This window comes from Oncorhynchus mykiss, chromosome 17 (assembly GCF_013265735.2).
Source record: "Oncorhynchus mykiss isolate Arlee chromosome 17, USDA_OmykA_1.1, whole genome shotgun sequence".
Taxonomy (NCBI): domain Eukaryota; kingdom Metazoa; phylum Chordata; class Actinopteri; order Salmoniformes; family Salmonidae; genus Oncorhynchus; species Oncorhynchus mykiss.
This window is the reverse complement of record NC_048581.1, coordinates 76,062,033-76,089,124: the sequence shown is the minus strand read 5'-3', so window position 1 is coordinate 76,089,124 and position 27,092 is coordinate 76,062,033. Positions and strand designations below refer to the sequence as shown.

The 27,092-nt window shown below is 42.2% G+C and overlaps 2 protein-coding genes across 5 annotated transcripts; one reads left to right on the top strand and one right to left on the bottom strand.

The window, feature by feature from the left end:
• Nucleotides 1-455: 455 nt before the first annotated feature.
• Nucleotides 456-16,062, bottom strand: zgc:113054. 2 transcript variants are annotated; one of them, XR_005037081.1, is made up of 12 exons: nucleotides 15,695-16,062; nucleotides 13,957-14,146; nucleotides 13,776-13,867; nucleotides 13,448-13,680; nucleotides 12,898-13,134; nucleotides 12,735-12,809; nucleotides 12,326-12,542; nucleotides 11,064-11,272; nucleotides 10,333-10,405; nucleotides 4,756-4,873; nucleotides 2,096-2,368; nucleotides 456-2,003 (listed from the first exon to the last, which is right to left on the bottom strand). XR_005037081.1 is itself a non-coding variant. In XM_021569801.2 (11 exons), exons 1-11 carry the CDS (start codon nucleotides 15,708-15,710, stop codon nucleotides 2,173-2,175), a joined length of 1,656 nt encoding a protein of 551 aa, XP_021425476.2. In that variant the 5' UTR covers nucleotides 15,711-16,061; the 3' UTR covers nucleotides 456-2,172. The 2 variants fall into 2 exon arrangements, 1 of the variants encoding a protein (XP_021425476.2); XM_021569801.2 differs by having other exon boundaries at nucleotides 456-2,368; nucleotides 15,695-16,061.
• On the top strand, nucleotides 14,899-24,018 carry LOC110494594 (2-epi-5-epi-valiolone synthase-like). Of its 3 annotated transcripts, none has more exons than XM_036950689.1 (5): nucleotides 14,899-15,010; nucleotides 21,864-22,503; nucleotides 22,712-22,948; nucleotides 23,233-23,485; nucleotides 23,597-24,018. In XM_036950689.1, the coding sequence occupies exons 2-5, from the start codon at nucleotides 21,877-21,879 to the stop codon at nucleotides 23,680-23,682; spliced, it is 1,203 nt and encodes a 400-aa protein (XP_036806584.1). In that variant the 5' UTR covers nucleotides 14,899-15,010; nucleotides 21,864-21,876; the 3' UTR covers nucleotides 23,683-24,018. The 3 variants fall into 3 exon arrangements, with proteins under 3 accessions (XP_036806584.1, XP_036806583.1, XP_021425475.2); XM_036950688.1 differs by having other exon boundaries at nucleotides 14,931-15,031; XM_021569800.2 differs by lacking the exon at nucleotides 14,899-15,010 and adding an exon at nucleotides 17,382-17,670.
• Nucleotides 24,019-27,092: the final 3,074 nt, after the last annotated feature.

Genomic DNA, 27,092 nt, shown 5'->3' with positions numbered 1-27,092 from the left:
ACAAAACATAATAACATCAAAACAGTTGAGACTGAATTATGCTGTGAATAAACTCCTGACTAAAGTGTGGTGTTGTAGGCAGCAGTACTACAGAGGATGGAGTTTAACATCTTGCTGTGAATGCTACAATAGTTATGCCGTAAAAACTATAGGCTACACTTTAATGAATTGACAAAATGATACACCTACTACTGTATGTATGACCCCAGTCGACCTGTGTTTAGGTACAACTAATGGAAAACCACAACTTAAGTTGTTAACTGACATGTAAATGTTTGTCTTTAGTTAAGATTAAGACAGATTACAATCAGAACAGTTATTACAATTCCCAACATAAACTGTGTAGATAGATACCTGCATAACAATTACTGTGAACCTCGACAATTACTCACCTCATCTCTTGGCAAGCAGTAGCAACAGATGAATATACAGTAATGACATTTTTGATACATTGGAAATGTCACTATTTGTTTCATTTTAATTGAAAGTACTGTACATTGCGTTTGTTCAACATTTCAACACAGATTCATTCCCATGTCCAGCTGTTTGCACACTAGAATTGCAGATGTCATTTCAATCATAATTTACTCACATAAACATATAGCAGACCCTTTGTTGCTACCCTCGGATAATGGCAAATAATGTTCTTGATAACCCCACATTCAAACAGTGATTATCCTGTATACTGAAAGGTAGAGAACAGCAAATATCTGTAGCTCCCCATCTCTAGACTGCCCCTTTGTGGCCATCTGACGAAATGCCTAACTAATATTCTACTCACGTTATATTAAGATGTTTATTAGGTCATTCTAGATACATTCTACATTTACTGTTTACAGAAATCAAATGTCTGATATTGTCCTGTGAGGAAGTTGTGTCTATCTACCATGCAGGTTTAGTATGTCTTCTACATTAAATCCAACTGAAATGCAGAGATCGTCAGATCTTTCCATATCTAAACGGGATCCTCTCACTCACTAGCCCCGTTAATAAGGGACCCCATTATGTAAATCTGAGTATGGCCACTAATAGCGAGAAGTTTCTCACACAAACAAGCACCGTCTCATTGCATGGATGGTGCTAATTGGACACTCCTTTGGTATAATTGCAGTGACTAAGGCCATGCCCTCAGCTAACCTCCTTTAAGCATTGTTTTGCAGCACATAGCACAGTACAGGGAGCAATTAAGATGTGGATTGTAAGCACCACTTGGGGGACCAATCAGCAAAACCATGAGAGAGAAGAGCTGAAGGAGGGGGGTACACTATGGTACCCGGAGAAACACAACCATCCCAGGACTGTCAAACAGGGAGTTATTACACATTTATATGCATAGAATGTCTAGTTAGCTTTGAAACCATATTTATGTGTTCAGTATGTAGTCCCCACAAGGAAAGGATTAGTTACAATATTAAGTTTGATAGTGTTTATTTTATAAACCGACTGTATTTCGTACAGTATCTTGTTATACACATCTCAGTACTTTCTACTATGCCCAACCCATCTTTCACAATCTAATATCCAGTACGTACTGCACTTGCACAGTAGAAAGCAGCATGCATTCAGTGTATTAAAATCTTGAACTATGAACCCGTTTCAAGTACTTTTCACTTACGAAACAAATACCTCTGATGGGGCAAATGGTGTCAAAAACCTGTTTATAAGAGTCACTCACAGATTCCAGCGTGAAAAATGTTTCCGTATAAAAACACAGATGTCCAAAGGATAGCACCATGTAGAAGGAGTAAAAAGGATTTTCGACAAAGTGTGCATTTCTGTCAAGAAAATTATAGGGATATGAAAGCACAACTGTGTGGAAATAAATGTCCCTTTTATGTGAAGACTACTATATGAAACTGTAAAATAATCTCCAATCTGACATAATGGTAAACCAGGGAGGTAATCACTCTGACCTAATCTCTGTTACTCTAGTGTTCCCTGTGGAGATCAGTCACAGTGGTCGCCACAGGAGGCTGATGAGGGGAGGACGGCTCATAATAATGGCTGGAATGGAGTGAAATCAAACACATGGAAGCCAAGTGTTCCATATCATTCCATTCCAGCCATTACTATGAGTCCGTCTCCCTAATTAATGTGCCACCAGCCACCTGCGGTGGGTGTCTATTCCCAAGAGTGAACCAAGAGTGGGAAAAATTAAGCTTCTCCCTCTCTCTACCACAGACTTTGCCCACCCTCTATGACTAAGTTATGCCCTGTCATGTAGTCAGAGGCGTCAGATGCCAAGTAGACCACTGCAGCTTGCAGGTCTGTCACTAGAGCCAGTCGTCCAGCAGGGATATCTGACAGCCAGCGCTGCACCAGAGGCCTCAAACTCTCCGAGTGGATGAGAGGGGTGTCAACAATCCCCCTGAAAAGAAAAAGGGAGACAGAGTTGGAGGGAAAGAGAATTCAGAGACACCAGACTTCAAAGCCAGGAGTGACAGCAGTGTGGCGTTTCAGAGCCACCACTTTGGTAACCAAAATAAAATAATAAATAAACCCAATTACCCTTCAGAAAAAGGGTACATCTCTGATGATATTTACAGTGGGACGCGTGGTGTTAAATGACTGGTACGTCGCAGGAAGCACCACCGGGTACGACAGGATCCTAGGTGTAATTTGCCTTCAGGAGCCTGTACATTATCACTTTTTCTGCGTCTCCCTGATTCCTGCCTGATATGTGCTTTAGCTGGTTTGATTCTCAGGCATAGCGCTTGAGTGGCATTTAAAAGAAACAGGTATGTTTGTACTATAGTGATTAGTACTATAGTACTATAGTGATTTCCTCCTCTGAGACTTAGGTACTTTCATGTTTAGACAATGCTTGTGTCAGCATTAATCTATCATGACCAATGATTTTCTCTCCACCTATTGAAATATATAATTTGGATAAACGTGTCAACACAGCTGTGTCTAATGTGAGACGACTTCAGGCTTTTCACACAACCATTATGAAAGTAACTAAAAGCTTCACGGTCGACTCATCTTTAGCCCGTACCCGACATGTTAGGCATGCAGTATTCCTGGCTGTGCCTTGATACAAATTCCAACATTTGGATAAATTAGCGGCTCCAAGAAGCATGTGACACCTTGGTTAACATATTCCACCTCAATTATATTTCTCTTCAGCGCCCTGTTATCTGGAACCTTTCCTGGCAATCAGAGGTGCTGTTTTCCCTCAACCAATTTTCTAGATAATGCAGCTTATCACCGGCGCGGCTAAAGTTGCCAATGAAATCAGGCTGCAGTCAACCTCGCACTCGCTAATTGTGTCCCTTTTTATGCATATTTACTGACGGTCACTTCTACGAAATCAGCGCCCCATTGAGACAGCCAGTTAGAAGGGGGAAAGAATTGCTTCTTTGCAAATTAAAATGAGCAAACAAGCTGTCGATAAATAAAGCAGAGTGGGCGCTTTGTTCTGGGTGTGGTGACGGGCCCCGCATGCCGAGCCACCGGACGGATTCGCTGGGGCTAAGGGATGCTCGACTTAACACACACATACACAGCGCAGCGAAGTGTTCCTCTGTTCTCTTCTTCACCGCCACACAGCTTCACAGACAACTAGATACAAACAATGTGCTATTGTTGTGGAGACACTTGGAGTGAGGATGCTCATTTGATTTCCTAATTGAATATAACAATTAGAGCAAGTGTTTGTTCCTCCCTAAAGACGCCATCTAATTAAGCCTGAGCACATTGTTTGAGGGCTTAAATGGAACTTTCACAATGGAGGAAAACACTCAATCACTTCTCATCATTACTGTTCTTGGCAGCTCAACAAATAGCAATACATACTGAACAAAAATGTAAAGTTTCATTTTTCATGAGGTGAAATAAAAGATCCCAGAAATGTTCCATATGCACAGAAAGCTTTTCTCTTTTGGTCATAAAATTGTTTACATCCCTGTTAGTGAGCATTTCTTCTTTGCCAAGATAATCCATCCACCTGACAGTGGTGGCATATCAAGAAGCTGATTAAACAGCATGATCATTACACAGGTGCACCTGGTACTGGGGACAAAAGGCCACTCTAAAATGTGCAGTTTGGTCACACAACACAATGCCACAGATATATCAAGTTTTGAGGGAGTGTGCAATTGGCATGCTGACTGCAGGAATGTCCACCAGAGACGTTGCTAGAAAATTGAATGTTCATTTATCTACCATATGCTGCCTCCAAAGTCGTTTTAGAGAATTTGGCAGTATGTCCAACCGGCTTCACAACCGCAGACCATGTGTAACCACGCCAGCCCAGGACATCCAGGACCGGCTTATTCACCTGTCTGGGACCAGCCACCCCGACAGCTGATGAAACTGAGGAGTATTTCTGTCTGTAATAAAGCCCTTTTGTAGGGAAAAACTCATTCTGATTGGCTGGGCCTGGCTCCCCAGTGGGTGGGCCTTGCTCCCCATGTTTGCACCCCTGTCCAGTCATGTGAAATCCATAGATTAGGGCCTAATTTATTTATTTCAATTGACTGATTTCCTTATATGAACTGTAACTCAGTAAAATCATTTAAATTGTTGAATGTTGGATTTATATTTTTGTTCAGAACAGATGGGCTTGAAGTCCATGGACATTTTGTATGTGTACATTCTTAAATCAAATTTAGGATTGACATTTTAAAAAGTATTTGTGATGTGTGAACTGTTGTGGTATGGTGATACAGATAAGATCTGACATTGACACACTATAGGCCTATTCTGAAGCCAGGCCATTTAATAAAACTAACATTTGGGACACAAACTTACGGTGAGATGCAGTTAACTCGGACCCCTCTGTCAATCCACTCTGTGCCAAGTGTCTGTGTCAGTTTGACCACTCCTGCCTTTGAGGTGTTGTAGGCAAGCTGCTTCTGTGGATGGGGCACTGCAGAGGGGACAAATCAAGTCAAGTAGTATTGGTCCAACTACACCTGCATAGGTTTATGTATTTATTTGATTTGTATTGTTGTCCATCACTTGTTTTAAACTAAACTTGAACTAATTAAAACACATACAGTTCATTCCTGAGAGTTTTTATACACCTTGACTTATTCCACATTTCATTGTGTTACAGGCTGAATAAAAAATGGATTAAATAATAAAAATTACCCTCACCCATCGACACACAATGTCCCATAATGAAAAAATAAAAACTTGTTTTTAGAAATGTTAGCAAATTTATTGAAAATGAAACACAAAAATATCTAATTTACATAAGTATTCACACCCTTTTGCTATGACACTCCACATTTTGCTCAGGTGCATCCAATTTCCTTTGATCATCTTTGAGATGTCACTACAACTTGATTGGAGTCCACCTGTGGCCAATTCAATTGTTTGGACATGATTTAGAAAGGAACACACCGGTCTATATAAGGTCCCACAGTTGGCAGTGTACAATATATATACAAAAGTATGTGACCATCCCTTCAAATGAGTGGATTCGGCTATTTCAGCCACACCCATTGCTGACAGGTGAATAAAATCAAGCACACAGCCATGCAATCTCCATAGACAAACATTGGTAGTAGATAAGCCTTACTGAAGAGCTCAATGACTTTCAAGGTGGCACCGTCATAGGATGCCACCTTTCCAACAAGTCAGTTCGTTAAATTTCTTCCTTGCTAGAGCTGCCCTGGCTGGTCAACTGTAAGTGCTGTTTTTGCAAAGTGTAAATGTCGGAGCAACAATAGCTCAGCCGTGAAATGGTAGGCCATAGAAGCTCAAGGAACGGGACCACCGAGTGCTTAAGCATGTAAAAATGGTCTCACTACCATGCTCCAAACTGCCACTGGAAGCAACATCAGCACTGTTTGTCGGGAGCTTCATGAAATAGGTTTCCATGGCCGAGCAGCCGCACACAAGCCTAAGATCACCATGAGAAATGCCAAGCGTCGGCTAGAGTGGTGTAAAGCTCGCCGCCATTGGACTTTGGAGCAGTGGAAACGCATTCTCAGGAGTGATTAATCACGCTTCACCATCTGGCAGTCCGACGGATAAATCTGTGTCAGAGCAGAAACTATACCATGAATTGTGTTGAGGCATATATCTGGGGAAGAGTATATAACAAATACTAGTGTTGAAAGTTTCCAAAAGCACAGTGGTCTCCATCATTGGGAAATAAAAAAAATATGGAACTACGCAGACTCTGCCTAGAGCTGGCCGTCCTGAGCAACTGGGCAAGAAGGACCTTGGGAGGTGATCAAGAACCCAATGACCACTCTGACAGAACTACAGAGTTTGTTGGCTGAGATGGGAGAGCCTGTCAGAAGGACAACAGTCTCTAAAGTACTTCACCAATCAGGGCTTTATGGGAGAAAGGCCAGACAGAAGCTACTTCTGAGAAAAATATACGACAGCAGCGCCTGGAGTTTGCAAAAATGCATGTGAAAGACAGAGCACAAGGCAAAAGATTCTGTGGCCCGATGAAACAAATATGTAACTCTTTGGCCTGAATTCAAAGCGCTGGAGAAAACCAGGCACAACAGACAATTCCTTGATTAGAAGCTGCTTCAGAGTGAAACGACCTTAGACTCGGGAGAAGACTTACGTTCCAACAGGACAATGACCCAAAGCATACAGCAAAAGCAACGCTGGAATAGCTTCAGGCGAATGTGGGAGTGGAGCCTAAGGGAGAGGTGCGTGTAGTAAGCACTAGATCTCCCGTGCTTACCCACAGCCCGGTTCAACCTGTGCCTGCACTCTGGAGGGTCCGGGCTAGAGTGGTTATCCAGCCTGGGGAGGTGGTGCCAAGGTTGCGCACCAGAGCTCCAGTGCTCCCCCACAGCCCGGTCCTTCAGGTGCCTCCTCCTAACCCCAAGCCTCCTGAAGGGCTCCCCAGCCTGGTGGTTCCTGTGGCAGCCCTCGCACCAGGCTGTCTCTCTGTCTCCTCCCTGCAGGTGGTCCTGTCTGTCCGGCGCCGCTGCCGGAGTCTCCCGCCTGTCCGGCGCCGCTGCCGGAGTCTCCCGCCTGTCCGGCGCCGCTGCCGGAGTCTCCCGCCTGTCCGGCGCCGCTGCCGGAGTCTCCCGCCTGTCCGGCGCCGCTGCCGGAGTCTCACGCCTGTCCGGCGCCGCTGCCGGAGTCTCACGCCTGTCCGACGCCGCTGCCGGAGTCTCCCGCCTGTCCGGCGCCTCTGCCGGAGTCTCCCGCCTGTCCGGCGCCTCTCGGCGCCTCTGCCGGAGCCTCCCGCCTGTCCGGCGCCTCTGCCGGAGCCTCCCGCCTGTCCGGCGCCGCTGCCGGAGCCTCCCGCCTGTCCGGCGCCGCTGCCGGAGCCTCCCGCCTGTCCGGCGCCGCTGCCGGAGCCTCCCGCCTGTCCGGCGCCGCTGCCGGAATCTCCCGCCTGTCCGGCGCCGCTGCCGTAGCCCCTCTGCCCCGAGCAGCTGCCCCTCTGTCCCGAGCAGCTGTCCCTCTGTCCCGAGCAGCTGCCCCACCTCTGTCCCGAGCTGCCCCTCTGTCCAGTGGGGTCATTGAGAAGGGTAGCCATGGTGAGAAAGCCACGGAGGCGGACAATAAGGCGGACTAAGACAATGGTGAAGTGGGGTCCGCGTCCCGCGCCAGAGCCGCCACCGCGGACAGACGCCCACCCAGACCCTCCCCTATAGGTCAAGGTTTTGCGGCCGGAGTCCGCACCTTTGGGGGGGGGGGGGGGGGGGGGGGTACTGTCACGTTCTGACCTTTATTTCCGTTGTTTTGTATTTATTTAGTATGGTCAGGGCGTGAGTTGGGTGGGCAGTCTGTTTGTTTTTCTATGTTTTGGGGCATTTCTATGTTTTCGGCCTAGTATGGTTCTCAATCAGAGGCAGGTGTCATTAGTTGTCTCTGATTGAGAATCATACTTAGGTAGCCTGGGTTGCACTGTTTGTTTGTGGGTGATTGTCTATGTTGATGGCTTGTTTCAGCACAGTCCATATGATTAGCTTCACGGTTGTTATTTTGTTTACTGGTTTTGTATAGTGTTCAGTGTTCGCTACTTTCTTTATTAAAGATTGACCATGGACACTTACCACGCCGCGTATTGGTCCTCAGATCCATCTCGCCTCTCCTCTTCAGATGAAGAGGAGGACGGCCGTGACAGACGGCCTACCCCGGACGACGCTGGGCCAATTGTGCACCACCCTATGGTACTACCAATCACAGCTGGATGTGATACAGCCTAGATACGAACCAGAGACTGCAGTGACGCCTCTTACACTAAGATGCAGTACCTTAGACCGCTGCGCCACTCGAGTACCCCTGCATATTATTCATTCTATGCATTTCTTCATTTCAATCATAACTCAGCACCCTGGTTTCTACTGCATGCTACATGAAAACACCTCCATTAGGTACTTGGGACCCTGTGGATAAAGCCATGTCAAAATACAAAAGGCAACACACCATTTGTTTGCCTTGACCATCACAGATGCTGCACACTGCATGGGATGCTTGGACAGCGGCTAATTTCCCTCTGGTTGATTAATCATCACAGGGAAGCCTCCAAGTTACATACAACTTTAGTAGTTAACCTCGTCGCCCCTTGATCTCACTGCCAAATTGCTTCGGTCGGAACAGAGATGATAAATATGACACAGCTGCAGAGAGGCAGGGGCTGGTCCTGGGGAGACAGAGTGGACAGGAGATTCACGGTCCCTCGTTTGTTTAGAAAGGAACAGAGCTGATGTGAGGAGAGAAGAGGATGGAGGATGCTTCCATGATGGAGTGAGGAGGCTGAGGAGGAGGTGCAGGCCCTTGGGTAGGACCCCAGCCTTGGAGGAGAGGAGGAGCACGTGAGGAGGAGCAAAGCCCAGGGCTTACACCCAGACTGAAGGTGAAAGCCGATTTATCAGGACAGGAAACACAGCTAAAAAAGCCTAACAGTGCTAATCCTCACTGAAGACCTGATGATACAGCTCCAAAATACCGTTCAAAACAGGCCTTTATCCTTCAAATAAACCTGCATTGATGTTTTCCGTCTTTAAGAGCAGTAATCCTTAGAGAGGGAGAAAGAGAGCACTGTCTAAAATCCTCTTTAACATCCCCCCCTGCTACTTATTGCCCATTCTAAGTGGGGGGAAACGAGCCCTTTTCATCACAGGCCTACACATACTAAAGTCCTCAGGACAGATAGGAAGTAAAGATGGTACACAGGCTGAATGAGCGTGCCGCTGACATGATTCTCTCTATCCTCCTTAGTCAGGTCAAATACTTTACATCTACTCTCAAATACAGCTTTGTTAGCATGTCAAAAATGCTCTTCCTTTGTCTGGCCTACCATCATTCTCTTCAAATGTACAGGGGAGGGGAAAAACAAATTTTATTCAGCAGATGGACAAAAAGCTGTCATTGTCCAATTAAAATACACATTCACGGCTGCTTTTTGGTACCCTACTTGGCTAAAACAGGTCCCCTCTGATTATTCATTATGACAATACTGTAACAGATGTCCAGACCAGTAAAGTAAATTCCTGCAGGACTGTGCGTAACTGAGTAATGGATCACTTTTTTTTGTTGCCATCCTCTATTTACCAGCATGGCCCTGTTTTACAGATTGCCCCTGCAGTTGGGACTCAGGCCCATATGTCACAGCAGTTTATTGGCGATGACTATACTGCTGATGAAGTGTTACTGTTTCTCTGGAGGAACCTGTAGGAGGATTTACACTGGGCTGGGAATAACTCCCATTTCACAATGCACTTAGTAAAATGTAAAAGCATCTGCTGCTTAAGCACAGCCCTTTACAGAGGCAGGCAGGGTTGTTGCACAGGAAGTCTTTTACATGTTGGACCTCAGGTTTCCTTACTAACACATCCTCCCTAGAGCTCAGGAGATGGATGTTTATTATGATGCAAAAGTGCCTTGATGAGCAGCAATCACAACTAACTGTGTTTGCAGCGGGATAATAACGTGGGTGGATAAATCACTATAGCATTGTCCTGAATAAACAGTTATATGGTGAAGATTAGCAGTATTAGCAATTATACTTAAAAAAAAAGAAAAAAGATTGCATTTGTGAAATGGGTCACCAAGTTTCCTCCTCTGTCACTTTAAGTTCACTAAAGTACACTGAAATGGCAAGACTGTAGAATACCAAGCCCATTGAAGTCGTTTCGCAACGATACAGAAACAAACTGTATACAATTATGTTCTGGTGCACAAAATCACTGTGATGAGTATTACATTACTGTACTTCTCAGTGTACTATAGGAGACATATCAATGCAGCAACAAAGCTCAGGTCATTATTCTTCACTTGACTCACCATTCTTCATTGACTCACCATACATGGAGATGAAAGGAAGACATTCTCCCTCTAAAACGTTGATGAAATCTAAAGGGAACATACAGGATAGATAGAATATTCACTAACCTATTAGACTGGCCATGGACGCTGTGTTAATAATCTTCCCATATCCTTGCTTCAGCATCACACGACCTGCAGCCTGAGGCAAGAATTCAGGGAGAATGGACACATATTAGAAACATTCATCACACTTTTAGTATTGACACCCTGTGTGTACACTTTTCATTATTATTCATACTTACTCATAGACCCTAACTCAAACTCTCATATATTCCATGTGTAATTTACATGTCATTCCCCCCAAAACAGTTAGACGTGTAAACTCAAATGCAAACAACTGTACATGTTTCCAATTTTCCAGACAGACTTATGTCACTGGTATGACCCTCTGAGTAATGAAATAGATCACACAGGCCTACAGTAGCATACTAGCCTAGGCTGCCAATAGTGGGCTCTAGATCTGCACTATTGTCTTGGATTGATGTGCCCAACCGTTAATACACTTGTGTCCCCCGTGGACCGGCTCATACATAAAGCATCCTGCAGTCAGGCTGCAAAGGCATCATTTTCCTCTTTAACAAACTTTAATGGCGGGCAGTTGGGGGAAAAAATTGAAAAATATGTGTACTGTTTTAATAAAACATTTTCCAACACCATTTCACACCGCATTCAGCCGGTCCACTGGGGACACAAGTGTATTACCAGCTGGGCACATCAATCCTAGATGAGAGTGCAGATCAGGCGTCCCCTATAAGTGGCCTAGGCTTACAACAGAATACAGTAGAGGAATCACACACCTGACAACACATGAAGGTCCCCCTCAAGTTGACATCAAAGGTTTGGTCCCACTCTTCCAGACTGGTGTCTTCACTGGCTGAGTTCATGTTGATCCCTGCGTTGTTGCATGCTATTTGGATCGCTCCCCATTTGGACACAATGCTGTCAATCATCCTCTCAACTTCTAACGATTTGCTGATGTCAGCGGTAATCGCAATGCAATTTATCCCTGGATTGAAAAGTAGTGGCTATTTAAAATGCAATAATAGGCAAGTTCAAAATTATTGATATTATTACTATTTTGTGTCTTCATATGCTAAATATGGTGCCATGTGGTGCAGATGAAAGTTTTGTCTGAAAATATAATATAATCAGATTACAATATGCAACAGGGATAATGAACTAGATTCAGCCGATGGTTTCTTGAGCGGAAGGTCAGGGGGTCGGAACATAATTACAAATCATTTGTAGACTACAAAGTGACCGACCGCAAGAAGCCAAAGCAGATATAATATTTCACTAAAACAATCATTCAAACCTGGCTTACGTTTGCATACAATCACATACACTGAGTGTACAAAACATTAGCAACACCTGCTCTTTCCATGATAGACTGACCAGGTGAAAGATATGATCCCTTATTGATGTCACATGTTAAATCCACTTCAATCAGTGTAGATGTAGGGGAGTGTAGGGGAGTGTAGAGGAGGGAAGGAGACAGGTTAAAGAAGGATTTTTAAACCTTGCTACAATTGAAAAATGGATTGTGTGCGTGTGCCATTCAGAGGGTGAATGGGAAAGACAAAGATTTAAGTGCATTTGAATGGTGTATGGTAGTAGGTGCCAGGCGCACCGGTTTGTGTTAAGAACTGCAACGCTGCTGGGTTTCAGCCAACTTGACACAACAGTGGGAGTCAATATGGGTCAGCAACCCTGTGGAACGCTTTCAACACCTTGTAGAGTCCATGCCCTGATGAATTGAGACTGTTCTGAGGGCAAAAGGGAGGGGTGCAAACTCAATATTAGGAAGGTGTTCCTAATGTTTTGTACACTCAGTGTAGCGTATATCTCTCTATTATGCGTGGGGGTATTTTTACATAATGTCCAACAATAATAAAATAAAACAATTCAAATCTTGGGCCGCTAGTAGGGGAACAATGATGTACAGTATTTCCCTTTTCCCTGTCAGTAGAGCACCATCTGCTGGTAATACATGGAAGGTTAATATGAAAATCCAACATTGTGACAATCATAGTGGTGTGTGCTAATGCCAAAGCCTTACCTTTCAGTGTGAGCTCCTCTGCCACGCCCTCAGCCTTCCCTTGGTCCAGGTCTACCACAGCCACTTTGGCACCAGCCTCTCCTAGGGCATGTGCGAACGCCCTGCCTATACCTTGGCCTGCCCCTGTCACATAGGCCACCCTGCCATCCAGACGCATCCGGTCCAGGATCGACCTCCCGTTCAAACCCCGGAATACCTCATCGTCTGTTACCTTGCTCTGAGACAAGTCACACACAAGTGAGTTATAAGTGAGAAGGGAAAAGTCTGTATGAGCTTTTAAGTACTGTAAAGTCACCATTTGACTCATGGTAGTAACTACAGCTGTCAATGACAACAATGATAGTCATTTTCTTTTCCTTTTAGCACGGGCACTAAGTGTGGTTCTGACTGAGGATGCGTCATATGTTACCTGTGTGCCTGCACATGCTGTTGCCATGGGTACTCTGCGGATGATACTGATGCCATCTCTGAGGGGGACAATGACCTTAAAAAAAGAAAAACCTTCTTTACTAACACAGGAGTAAACACCCAGTAATAATTAGACAGATTGCAAGCCATGTCTCTCCACTCACCTGCTCCACACGAAGATCACTCTTCACAAACTGGTTAAAATCTCGAAGCGCCAGCCCGTTTACATCAGTGGTGTCCTTTAGGTAGACCTTAGCCTTGAACAGAGAGTTATCCACACATATCACACCACTCAGCCGTAGGAGGTTGTGGTCCAGGATGAACTTGTAGTAGTTGATGTAGTTGTTCTTGTCTGCGTCGATAAAGACCATGTCAAACTGCTCGCCTGCTGCAGCCAGATCCTTTAAAAGAGACAATATTATCAGAGAGCCGGACCATTCACTGTCAATGAGCTAGATACACTGATACAGTGTATACCTTTTACTTAGGTATAATGGTTGTTTTATATATATATATATATATATATATATATATATATATATATATATATATATATATATAATTGGCTATTTATTGTATGTTACTTTAAGTGATTTGGTTTGCATTGTATATACATGTAACTATATAACGTGGTTATTATGCAAGTAGACTAACATGTGTAATCACTGCAGGCTAAACTTAATCAATGTAGTTACACAACAGGTAGTTAGTCACCTTCAAGCTATCCATGGCAGAACCAATCTTCACTGTTATCTTCTTGCCATGTGGAGACCTGTCAAATATGGGCTTAGCAAATTCTTTAAGATATTGCTCAATCTCACAGGCAACCAGTGACCCATCCTCGGGCAGTCCTTCAGCCATTGAGAGAGCACCATACCCTGTGAACATGCCTATCTCTAGGATCCTCTTGGCTTTACTCATGTGAACCAGCATTTTCAGAGTCTGGCCTGCCAATAAAACATCAAGACAAATATTTAGCACTACTTAAATATGTATCTCTAACCAAGCATCTACACAACTGTACCCAATAGAGATGTCTCACCTTCCACATGCCCAGTGATGCACTCTTTTGGAAGCCGAAACTGAGTCTTGCCCTCCTCGAATACTTTATCCCAGTCGTGTTCCATCGTTTTCCTACACATCCGTATGGGATTAAGTAAGAATGTGCATCAGAAACCATCCATGTGAACTGTGTCTGTGGGACGGACAAGAGAATTACTCACTGATACAGCTCAGCGAGAGGTGCACTTTCCTGGCTGCTCATTTTCTCCAGGTAGCCGTCCAGACCACAAGCTATGTCCAGGGCCTTCTGTAGGTTGACCCTCAGTTCCTCTGGAATGTTGGCAGTGCTATCTGCTATCTCCTTGGCTTTGTTTAAGAAATCCACCATGAATTCCATCGGGGTGTCAGAGACTGCAGAGAACACAAGACCAAAACTGTACACAAGCCTATACAGTATATGCCTAATGAGTACAGTAGGCTATTATACTAATGAACAATTTGAGACAGAAGGGGGGGGAAAGGTGATACAGAGAAGGAGTGACGTTATAATAATATGGAATTCCAATGGTGTAAAGTACTTAAGTAAAAAATACATTAAAGTACTGCTTAAGTCATTTTGGGGGGGTATCTGTACTTTAATATATATTTGAGAACTTTTACTCCATTACATTCATAAGAAACTGATGTACTTTTTACTCCATACATTTTCTCTGACACCCAAAAGTACTTGTTACATATGGAATGTTACATATGATACGCACTTATCAAGAGAACATCCCTGGTCCTCCCTACTGCCTCTGATCTGGCGGACTCACTAAACACAAATGTTTTGTCTGTAAATGATGTTGGAGTGTTGGGAGCGTGCCCATGGCTATCCGTGAATAAAAAATATATTTGTGCCGTCTGGTTTGCTTCATGTAAAGAATGTAAAAGTATTTCTACTTTTACTTTTGATACTTAAGAATATTTTAGCAATTACATTTACTTTTGATACTTAAGTAAATTTAAAACCAAATACTTTTATACTTTTACTCAAGTAGTATTTTGCTGTGTGACTTTTTACTCAAGTGACAGTTGGGTACTTTTCCCACTGGACAATTCATAGACTACTCTGTCATTACATAACTATACCATTAGATGGACATAGAGCTCTAGGAAGGACGGACGAGCCCAATAAATAACTGCAACAGGCGGGGTTATAAGTGTATGTTCCTAGAGATGCGGTAAAGATGTCAATGGAACTCGACCAAAACCATGGATATGCCATCGAAACGCGTGGGTGAAAGATGCCTTATGGTACCTCATACATTTAGGCTATTGTTTATGTGTATTTCACAATATGTTAATGTAAAATCGGAGTAAACTGCTTGTATAGATGTGAACCCCAAGACATGTTAATGCCATCGTCACCAATCAACTACAATACAGTTCAAAACTAGACTACCACCGCCGATTTCTGTATGCTAGCGATACTACAAACGGGAGTTAGGAAACTAGCATTAATCATTCACTTATTCTAAACCTGAAAAGGGACCAATTCTAAATGTTATGCAGCGAAAACAACCACATATGTTCAAATCGGACGTTAGTAACTACATTGTGGGCATGTTACAATACATCAATCTTGACGAATATCCACTTTGTTAGATCAGATTTGTTAAATATGCGCCAATCCGGGGTCCTAGTCCCCCACGGCTGCGTTCCATGCATTGACCTCTTAACCACATCTAGCTAGTCCTATATGTAGGTTATTTAATTTAATTACAATTAATATAAATGTAATGTTTAGTTTTACAATGCACATATAGTGGATTATTACGAATATACTATTTAAGTGTCCTATCATCTTTCCAGTTGATGTTTCCCCGCGACATTCTCCTGCAACTAACAAGCCCAACCACATTCATTCTTTCGAGCTTCTGCAATCATAGCTAGTTCTGTGAGAAAGACCCGACATACCTTTGGCCGCCTGCATGGTGAATTTCCACGGCGTTCGTAATACAAAATACACAACAAGTTGTCAAATCACAAGGGCGACTGGCAAAGCAGCTGTCTGTCTATCTATATAGCTTAACCCCGTTTCAGTTGTGTAAATGTCCTTTACTGATGGCTTACGAAACTCCCCAAAATAAACTCCTAGTTTCCCACACAGTAGTTCCGCCCACGTGTCCGTTGACCTGTAAGATTTGTCTATCGATGTCAAACTTTTTGTGTAAACCTTTCGCGACAACGTTTTTTCGGGTCGTTTTACTGTCATCACGTGGGCGCAAACCGTATAACACAGCTATGTCTAATGGAGCTGACCTTCAACCAAGTCAAGCGCCACGGTATCTGTCCAGCTCAGGCATCCAGACGTTAAAAAGGCCACTTGTGTAATGAAAGAAAAATACAAATGGTTTCCATCATGTCTACACTTTTGTCACGAGGTGCTGAAGTGTTAAAATGAGCCATGTAAAATGTGAAATCATTCAACTGTTAAAATAAAATAGAATGGATTCTTAGCTCAATACAAAGACATGAATGATCACTTTACTTCAAGACTGTGCATATTTCCCATTATCATACATTTACTCTACAAAAAAGTTGATCTTAAACATCTTGACTCATCCTAGACTGACATCTGCTTTTTTTTGTCAGCTGCAAGTTTTATTACTCTTTATTTTCAGGTGTAGGATCTTAATTTGATTACCCTGTTGCTGGACAACTTTACTGCAATGATTAGTGCATTTGAGGTTTAAAAATACTTCTGAAGTTTGTAATTTCCACTTTGAAATGTCAAACCTGATTTTCCCTTTTTTTTTAAGTATCAAAATGCTAATTAATTATAATCCACATTTCCTGTAGGCTTATTTTCCTGCTGTAGCAAACTGTCTCAAATTGTTTTTTGTTTTTTTACCTTTATTTAACTAGGAAAGTCAGTTAAGAACAAATTCCTATTTACAATGACAGCCTAAGAGCAGTGGGTTAACTGCCTTGTGCAGAACAACAGATTTTTACCTTTTACCAGCTCAGGGATTTGAACAAAAATTGAACATACCACAATTCAACTAAACAAAAATGTTTTTTTCTTACAGTCAATTTGGCACACACAAAAAAGGGCTAGGCTAATGCTGATATATATAATATCCAAAGCCTTTTTCGCATGTTCATCAGTGACTGATAGCACATTTTCTGCACAAGAAGCAAGTCTGATGCAGGCTCCCCCAGTAGGCTAAATACATAACCCTTATCAATTATCCCAGAATTGTACATGTAACTTTGCAATACATGTGTATCTTTTACAAATGTATTTATCTTGCTCTTATTTCTCGAGTGAAATAAAAAAAAAGACTTGACATATAAACATGCAGTATGTGCGTATACAATTACAAATGGTCTATGACATGTTTATTGATGTGGAGTCAAGTTTTTTATTAAGTAGCCTAAATATGTTTTACATAAAAAAAATGTAGGCTAGTCAATTATATAGCCTATTGTGGGGGTGGGGGAATCCCTCTTTACATAATTCTATAGTTTCATTACATCACTCCCAAAAATTGTGTAAGGATCATGCTGGGGCACGTGCTACACAATGGTTTTGGCTACACTTTCATAAGCACACTGGAAATACTTGCTCCTCCCCTGGCAGAAGTGAAGTGATCTGCTGTCGAGGATATATGTATATATACAGAGAGTAATGAGAGGTGAACATTATGCTCCATTAGGTTACTTGTCTCTGCATCGGTCACTCATTAGCTTCCAATACATAAATATATCAAGATGTCACTTGATGCAAACACTGGGAAGACACATGTGGAAGAGCCACTGGAATGCAACAATATTGCAGTAATAAAGAAGAACGAGTTTCACTTAGTTCAAGTCAAGGGCACATGGAAACGCAAATCGGGAAACAAATTGAATAAAAATATAAAGGGTCGAGTATCAGCTGCCAAAATGTGAGTAAAACTTGTGTTAAAATAGAGTTAAGGGATGCAATTGATTCTAAATAAATTAAAACGTTAAGCAAAATATAAGGTTTGTGCACATTATCGTCATACATCTACATTTGTTTTCTTGATGTTAACATGCTTTATTTTATTAGACCCTCTAGCTAGACTTTAAGTAATAAAATAAGTAGCTTCCCACTGGGCAAAAACTTGTTTTCACGTCATTTCAACAAAAATATTCAATGTGATGACGTGTAATCAACGTGGAAAACTGATTGGATTTGCAAAAAATCATTAAGGGAATTTCGTAATTTCTTCAACCAACTTTGAACCTAAATCCAATGGCATGGTGAAATTCTTTTGCTTTTCACATTAGTTGACAACTCAACCATATATAAATCAAAACTAGATGTGTTGAACTGACATTTGTGCCCAGTGGGCTTGCACAAGACTTGGCTTGTGTGATTCGGAATGGCTCATGGGACCAGGAGCCTATCCCATGTTTCTGTAGTGTGAGGCATCTTGATGTACAAGCAGACCAACTGGACAGGACACTAGTGTCGTGTCTTTGGCTATGCCGGATTAAGTGATATGACATGCTATTCTATAACATGTCTCCGTAATTAATATTACCTGATTGAGCTAATCATGTAAATGTAATTAACTAGAGAGTCGGGCACCATGAAATAATATTTATAGAGCTGTTATCTTCCGAATAAACTCTTAAAGACCTAGTAATATTTTACATCAATAGCAGTCAATATTAATCGTCATCTTAATTCAGTCTCATCTGAAAGTTGTACATTCTTGGTTATCTGCACGAACCCTGGCTCACAAGTTGAACCAGTAATACAAAATGGGGTTTAATTATTTATTTACTATTCAAATCAAATGTATTTATATAGCTCTTCGTACATCAGCTGATATCTTAAAGTGCTGTACAGAAACCCAGCCTAAAACCCCAAACAGCAAGCAATGCAGGTGTTGAAGCACGTTGGCTAGGAAAAACTCCCTAGAAAGGCCAAAACCTAGGAAGAAACCTAGAGAGGAACCAGGCTATGAGGGGTGACCAGTCCTCTTCTGGCTGTGCCGGGTGGAGATTATAACAGAACATGGCCAAGATGTTCAAATGTTCATAAATGACCAGCATGGTCAAATAATAGATCTGGGACAGGTAGCACGTCCGGTGAACCGGTTAGGATTCCATAGCCGCATGCAGAACAGTTGAAACTGGAGCAGCAGCGCGGCCAGGTGGACTAGGGACAGCAAGGAGTCATCATGCCAGGTAGTCCTGAGGCATGGTCCAAGGGCTCAGGTCCTCCGAGGGAGAGAAAGAAAGAGAGAAAGAGAGAATTAGAGAAAGCATACTTACATTCACACAGGACACATTTACTAAATACCTAACTAATCACACAGAATTACACATACACATAATTAAATCATAACTTGATTACAAATGACATTATAAAGGAAAACATCCCTAGGGGGCGGAACAGATGTGACAGCTTGTTACACAAAAGAAAAGGGGCGGGGTTTGAGTGAAAGAGCGGGAAGACTGAGGAACAAAGGGCGAAGCTGTGCTATCTTAAATACAGTATCTTATGCATTCTAAATTACCGCCCATTTGGAAAAGGAAAATGCAATAAATATTTACTCTGAGCTGCGCTCAGGTTGGTGGTAGATGGAAGGCCGTGTTGCCCAACCGAGTCCTTCGTCCTTTGAAGAATGTCTCTGCTGGTAAATTGAATACGTTGTAGTAACGTCGTTGTGTGGTAGACGGGATACTCTGTCTGTTCCTTCCTAGCCCTCGTTTGCAGCGGCTGTTGCTAACTCAACGGCTAGGAGGTATCACTTCTGTAGTGAATAAGAGTTCAAAGTTCATACCATTCGCAACCAAAACTCACGCTGATGTTGGCTTCGTTCTGTAGTTATTATCTGAACCGTTCTGACATCGGACCGTTGTCCTCACGTCCTCGGAACAGGAGGTTATATTGTCGTCAAGGGCTTATAATTTTGAATAATTTCATATTGAAACATTTAAATTGAACAACAATTCCATGTGAAAGTGTAGACTTTCCACTGTAGAGTTTATGTCATCTTATCATTGATGAGAATGTCTCAGATGACAACCGAACTGACATCATATTCATTAAGTACCACCGCATATGTTCAATTGGTCGGATTACCAGAATATAGTTCATTTCCCCCCACCTTCTGATGTTCCCAGAATCTCTATGTTAACCAAAGAGTTTTGCAAATGTAACATCAGTAGGGTAGAGAGAAGAAAAAGGGGGGAAGAGGTATTTATGACTGTCATAAACCTACCCCCAGGCCAACGTCATGACACTAGTCTATCGCTGGGCCTTACCCCCAATGTATCTCCTTAATACTGAGTGCCAAGCAGAGACTCATCTGGTCCCATTTTAACAGTCTTTGTCATAAGCCTGAGATCCAGGGCCGGTGCCAGAACAAATCAGTTGAATATGCATTTGACTTCATGGGACTTCCGGTATTTTGAATTTTGTTAATGGCTGTTATAATGAAGACCAAAGGCAGCTAGTGAGTTTCAAGTTTGTGGAAGCTTACAATTTATCCTACAATTTTACTTATCTGCGTGCCAGTTATGATTATTTTTATATGCACATTTTTGTAATGTTTTAGTTTCTCAAAATTATTGTCACGTGGTTAATTATACAAATATGAATTAAAATGGTTAAAATCTAAAAGTTTAAATTAAACTAATGCAAGAGCACCAGCCTTTGCCATATGGACACATTGATAGCCTACACCATGATCCATTGGTGGCTAAAGAAATTAGTGCATGGAACTCAGAGATAGCCTATAAGCCAACGCAGCACTAGGCCTATAACTTACATCTTCATCTAAGTAAAATACATAGGTGTTAAAGACAACAAATAAAAAACATTAGAACCTATCCTGATAAAATGCACGTTCTTTCAATTGCATGCCTATGTGTCTCCCTTTCTGTCTATCTTGACTTGAGCTATAGCTAGTGAAGTGCAACATTGAATCAACTCAGCAGGTTGGCTTGCTCTCCCTCAAAGTTATCAGGACAGAGAAACCACACTCATGCTCATTGCTCACATGGAGCGCTCTCTGACAAAACTCCTAAATTATGTTTATGAAATAAACCAAAACTTGTTTCCCACAAGTGTAGCAGGTTGTGAACTCTGCAAACAACATTTGCACTTTGAGAATGAGAACAGTAAATGAATGTAACCAAATGAGGGGGATTAACGGTGCATTTACTAAGCATGTCTTCGCCACACACCCCTCATCTTGTCTCAACATTTTAAATTATACTCAAGACACATTATCTTCACATTTTACATGCTTTTCACTGACATCCGCAACTCAATAATCAGCTAGGCTTTTTGCCACGTACTCTGCCCAAATGGCTGGCTTTCCTAATAGGCACAGGCCTATGCACTTGTGATTTGAAATAATCCACAGCCATTTTTTTAAAGAAGCTAATGATCCTCTATGGCTAAGTCATGCTCTCTAGTAAAGTATTTTGACTGGAGTAATTAAATCATTTTGGCAAAACATCTATTTACTTTAGGGAAAGCCAGCATCCGAACAGTGCACTGTGCACCCGTCAACTTTCCATTCTAATTCACAAGTGGCTGAAACCAGAGATCTGTGTATAATGACGAGGCGCTCATGTCTCCACCCTAACAATGCAAATCGTTGTCCCAAAGGTGGGAATGCAGGCAATAAGCTTAGGTCTGCATATTATGTCCATAGAAATGCATTGGGTTTATTTAGTCCCTTTATTTAGCCCTCTCACTTGGCCTCTTCCTCTCTGCTGAAACTAGGGAGCTCAACAGCGCCGCTGTGTCTTAGTATCTGATGCTGTCTGGACAGAAGAAGTATAACATGCCATACTCCTTTTCTCCAGACAGCATCAGATACATGGTCACACAAAAGGAGACAGAGGGGCGCTGTTTCGCTCACTCGGATGCTTTATCTGAGACTGTTGAGTCTTTCTGTCATCTCGTGTCTCGGTCAAATATTATCAATATTTCAATATTTTATTTGGATGGGCAAGGATGGTACGGTAGACACAGAAAGTGAAATTGTGTGAATTTCCATTTATCCCCAGGCTTTGTTCTCTAAACATTTACTGTACATATTGTACTGTACATAAAATAATCTGACAAATATATCACGTTTTCCAGCTATGAGAGCACCATGGAGCAAGGCACCTCCTGGACAGTGGTCAGCCCTATCATCTTCACCTACAAGGTGACTGAGTCCCTGGGCCTGCTGGACCCCAGCAACGACACCCTGCTCCTGGGGCACATTAGGGACCCCCAGCAGCTGGAGGCCCTGAGGAACAGCATCAGCACCAAGCCCCTCAGGCGCTTCGTGGTCATGGACCAGACCGTCTACAACCTCTACGGCTGCCAGCTCACAGACTACTTTGAGGCCCATAATGTTCTCTACAGGATCCTGCCTCTGCCCACCACCGAGGAGAACAAGTCCATGGAGCTGGTGATGAGGATCCTGGAGGAGGTCCATAAGTTCTCCCTGGACAGACGCACAGAGCCCATCATAGCCATCGGAGGAGGAGTCTGCCTGGACATAGTGGGCTTGGCGGCATCCCTGTACAGGAGACGCACCCCCTACATCCGTGTCCCTACCACCCTGCTCTCTTATGTTGACGCCAGCGTGGGGGCAAAGACTGGGGTGAACTTTGCCAACTGTAAAAATAAGCTGGGTGGCTACATACCCCCGGTGGCTGCTTTCCTAGACCGCTCCTTCATTCAAACTGTTTCTCGAAGACACATCTCCAATGGGCTGGCCGAAATGTTAAAGGTACAGTGGCAATGCCTGACAGCAACAGATATGAATTAGATATTGGACTGTACATGAACTTAAGATACAATGCTGTACTATTTGACTGTATACTATACTGTAGAGAACAATATACAGTACATCATATGTTGATGCTCATTTAGCTCTGTAGATCTGGTTTTATGTACTGGTATTTAATGTAAATGTAATGTAGATGTGTGCTCTACAGATGGCCTTGATGAAACACAGAGGTCTCTTTGAGCTTCTGGAGACCAACGGCCGGTTCCTGTTGGACTCCAAGTTCCAGTCTGACAGCGGTCTTCAGGGGGACAACAAAGATGCTGCCTCCGTGTCCACACGCATGGCCATAGAAGCCATGCTAGAGGAGCTGGCCCCCAACCTGTGGGAGGACGATTTAGACAGACTAGTAGACTTTGGTCACCTTATCAGCCCAGAGCTGGAAATGGTACAGTACAACCAATTTTTACCGCTTCACCTTAAATAACCACAAAGCCAAATAGTTCCATGAGCTACTGTATGTAACCGGATTTGAACCAATATGTCATCATGTCATGTTTGTCACTTCCTGTTCCATTTTTAGTGTAACTATGTGCCAGATGAGCATGGTGTCAGGTTTACTCACACCTGTTTGTGTTAGTTAGCGGCAATAAACAGTGTGGCTATGAGTAATACTGCACTCTAGAGAGTTGTGCATGGATACAGTACTGAACGCTGACCTTCTTATTACAGAAGGTGCTCCCTTCCTTGCTGCACGGAGAGGCGGTGAACATCGATATGTCCTACATGGTTTATGTGGCCCGTGAGAGAGGCCTCATGACAGAGGAGGAGAAGCTGCGGATTATAGGCTGCATGGGGGGGCTGGAGCTGCCTGTGTGGCACCAGGATGTTACCATGGCACTAGTGCAGCACTCACTTTGTGAGAGGCTGAAACACTCTGGTGGGCTGGTCAGGATGCCTCTACCCATTGGCCTAGGGCATGCAGGTAAAGAGACAGACGTGTTTTTCAGTTAGAGTTCAGCACATTAACAAAGATAAAAAATTCATACATTTTCAAAGCTCGTGTTAACAATCTCCCTTTTCTCTCCAACTGTAGAGATCTATAATGACACAGGTGATGACACCCTGTACAGAGCGTTTGAGAAGTGGTGTGATGAGCTGCGACCAAGCGACCTGAACTAGTCCAAACATTTTGCATTACTGTAGATTATTTACTTTTAATGATTTAAATGATTAAAACAAGGATGTGGCATTTCTGCTTGACATGTTGGCACAGATATCTAGAATGCTCAACAGTTGTTGTAGCTGATATTTGTTGGTGCTGTTGATTGTTCAGGTTGACTTGATTTGATAGAAAATTGCAAGCGATGTCTTGTCCTATTGAACAATACAGGCCCCTCACAGTTTTACTACTGCATTACAAAAAGGGAAATTCAAAACTTTATCTATGATGACTTTGTATTGCTATTGATGTTTTTGATGTCTCAAATGTTCTCATTAAATCGTTTAAGAAATGAATACTTTTTGTGTTTTAAATACACAATTACAAACACTTTATTTAGGAGCAATGCACTTTTAAATTGTACAAAATACAGTTGAAGTCTGAAGTTTACATACACTTAAATCATTAAAACTCGTTTTTCAACCACTCCACAAATTTCTTGTTAACAAAGTATAGTTTTGGAAAGTCAGTTAGGATATCTACTTTGTGCATGACACAAGTAATTTTTCCAAACATTTGTTTACAGCCAGATTATTTCACTTATAATTCACTGTATCACAAATCCAGTGGTTCAGAAGTTTACATACAGTAAATTGACTGTGCCTTTAAACAGCTTGGAAAATCCCGAAAATGATGTCATGGCTTTTGAAGCTTCTGATAGGCTAATTGACATCATGTGAGTCAATTGAAGGTGTACCTGTGGATGTATTTCAAGGCCTACCTTCAAACTCAGTGCCTCTTTGCTTGACATGGGAAAATCAAAGGAAATCAACCAAGACCTGGTGCACTTCACAAAATAGATGGCATCATGAGGCTGAGAAATGTTGTGGATATATTGAAGCATCAAAACATCAGTCGGGAAGTTAAAACTTGGTTGCAAATGGGTCTTTCAAATGGACAATGACCCCAAGCATACTTCCAAAGTTGTGGCAAAATGGCTTGAGGACAACAAAGTCAAGGTATTGGAGTGACAATTACTAAAGCCCTGACCTCAATCCCATAGAAAATTTCTGGGCAGAACTGAAAAAGCGTGTGCGAGCAAGGAGGCCTAAAAACCTGACTCAGTTACACCAGCTCTGTCAGGTAGAATGGGCCAAAATTCACCCAACTTATTGTGGGAAGCTTGTGGAAGGCTACCTGAAATGTTTGACTCAAGTTAAACAATTTAAAGGCAATGCTACCAAATGCTAATTATATTGAGGTTCAGTGAATGGATTTTAGGGTGTTTTCACATATAGTCCTCATTAAAAGAACCAATCTCAGTCCTCTTTAAAAGAACCGATCCCAATCCTCTTTAAAGTGAATTTTAGGGTACAATTAGCAAAAGTGCTCAGTCCTCTTTGCATTCACATTGCTATATTTAAAAAGCAACCAAGATCTTTTTCCAAGATTTACTCAGTGCGCTCTGGGTTTTTACAAAGTGCAGGACAAGTCATTTTTTATCAGAATGTGTTATCGGACAGCTAGATATACCTACTTACATTTTGTAAGCTAATAGATTGCATTTAGTTAAAAGATGAGACATAATAATTGTAACCAGAAGATACTGTAAATATTATTGGTAACAGAATAAATAGCAGAAGAATAACTGCATATTAAATAATGTTGTAATTGTCAATTGTACACCCAATGTAGGCTACTGCTAGAACATATTTTGTACCCTATGTTGGCGTCCTCACACTATTCAAACCCCACAATCGAATAAACAGTTTATGAAACATTTTTAGCCTATAGATCACATGTTGCAAACAAATAATCTGAACTAAAAACATATTTTGGAATTTCTGTGCATCATTGACAATCGCTAATCAATATGGCTATCCAAAAACAGCATGTTTTTCCCTGCAGATCATATCCTCTCTTTTGTGGCACCAATGTGAGAGGGTTTATGGTACGGGAAATGATGTTGCAGTAGTCTAGTGTGTGGTGCGGGAGTAATGATAAGCGAACCTGGGGAGCTTTGTGTTCACATTGCCCTTAAAAAGAGAACTGGACCACGGAATTCAAGTGAACCAAACTCAGACCACCTCTCGAAATGCTCTTTTGAGGGTGCTGAGTTCCTTGGGAGTGTTCACACTGCACAACAATTTAAGTGAACCACACTGTGTTCACAAAAATTGTCTGAAAGGGACTACGTTGGTGTGAAAACAAACACCCTGAAACAACCACTAATCTTTCTGAAATTAAAGGCACCTAAATCTATGCTAGGTAAAGCTCCGCCTGGTCACTTCACTGGTCACTTTAACAACACCCACCCGTAGCACACGTTCCAGCAGGTATATCTCACTGATCATCCCCAAAGCCGACACCTCATTTGGCCACCTATCCTTCCAGTTCTCTGCTGCCAGTGACTGGAACGAATTGCAAGAATCTCTTTAAACTTTAAACATCAGCTATCTGAGCAGCTAACCAATCGCTGCAGCTGTACATAGTCCATCTGTAAATTGCCCACCCAATCTACCTACCTCATCCCCATACTGTTTTTATTTGATTTACTTTTCTGCTCTTTTGCACACCAGTATCTCTACTAGCACATCATTATATGGTCATTTATCACTCCAGTGTTAATCTGCTAAATTGTAATTATTTGATCCTATGGCCTATTTATTGCCTACCTCCTCATGCCTTTTGCACACACTGTATATAGACTTTCTTTCTTTTTCTACTGTTTTATTAGCATGTTTATTGTTTACTCCATGTGTGTTGTTGTCTGTGTCACACTGCTTTGCTTTATCTTGGCCAGGTCGCAGTTGCAAATGAGAACTTAAATAAAGGTGAAATAAAAATAAATAAATAATTGTTCACAGAGCTCCACCGATACAAATCAGCATGGGGTAGGCGTGTCAAACATATGGTCTGTGGGGATATGGGGATGCTCTACCGAAATAACCCAATATTTGGTTTTAAAAAATGTAATCACGCATGACGCATTCTCAGTATGAGGAAATATAATGTTTTATAGTATGTGAATTTTTTGAAAATCGAGCATGCTTTAAATGCATTGATGTTATACTAATTTTGGTATTTCATCTAGTAGAATTTGCATTGGAGGAGGGGGGCTGCGAGTTTTGATACCTAGATCTCATCTAGAAAACAACAAAACAACGTGTAATATTGCGAATAGTGAAGCTTCTACGGTGGTATTCAAATGTAAGTAGTTTTTGTTCCGTTTAAAATGTTCACGACTATTTCATCGTGCATCTTTGAAAACAGATTTTCAGCCTGCTGCCTTCTGTGCCTTTAGCTAGCTACACGGTTTAGTAGGACTAGAAGTTATAACTGTTTGAACAGTAACGTTAGCTACAGGGTTACTTTCTGTTGAGCGACAACTTCATATTTAACATTAGACTAGTTAGCTAGCAAGCTAGTT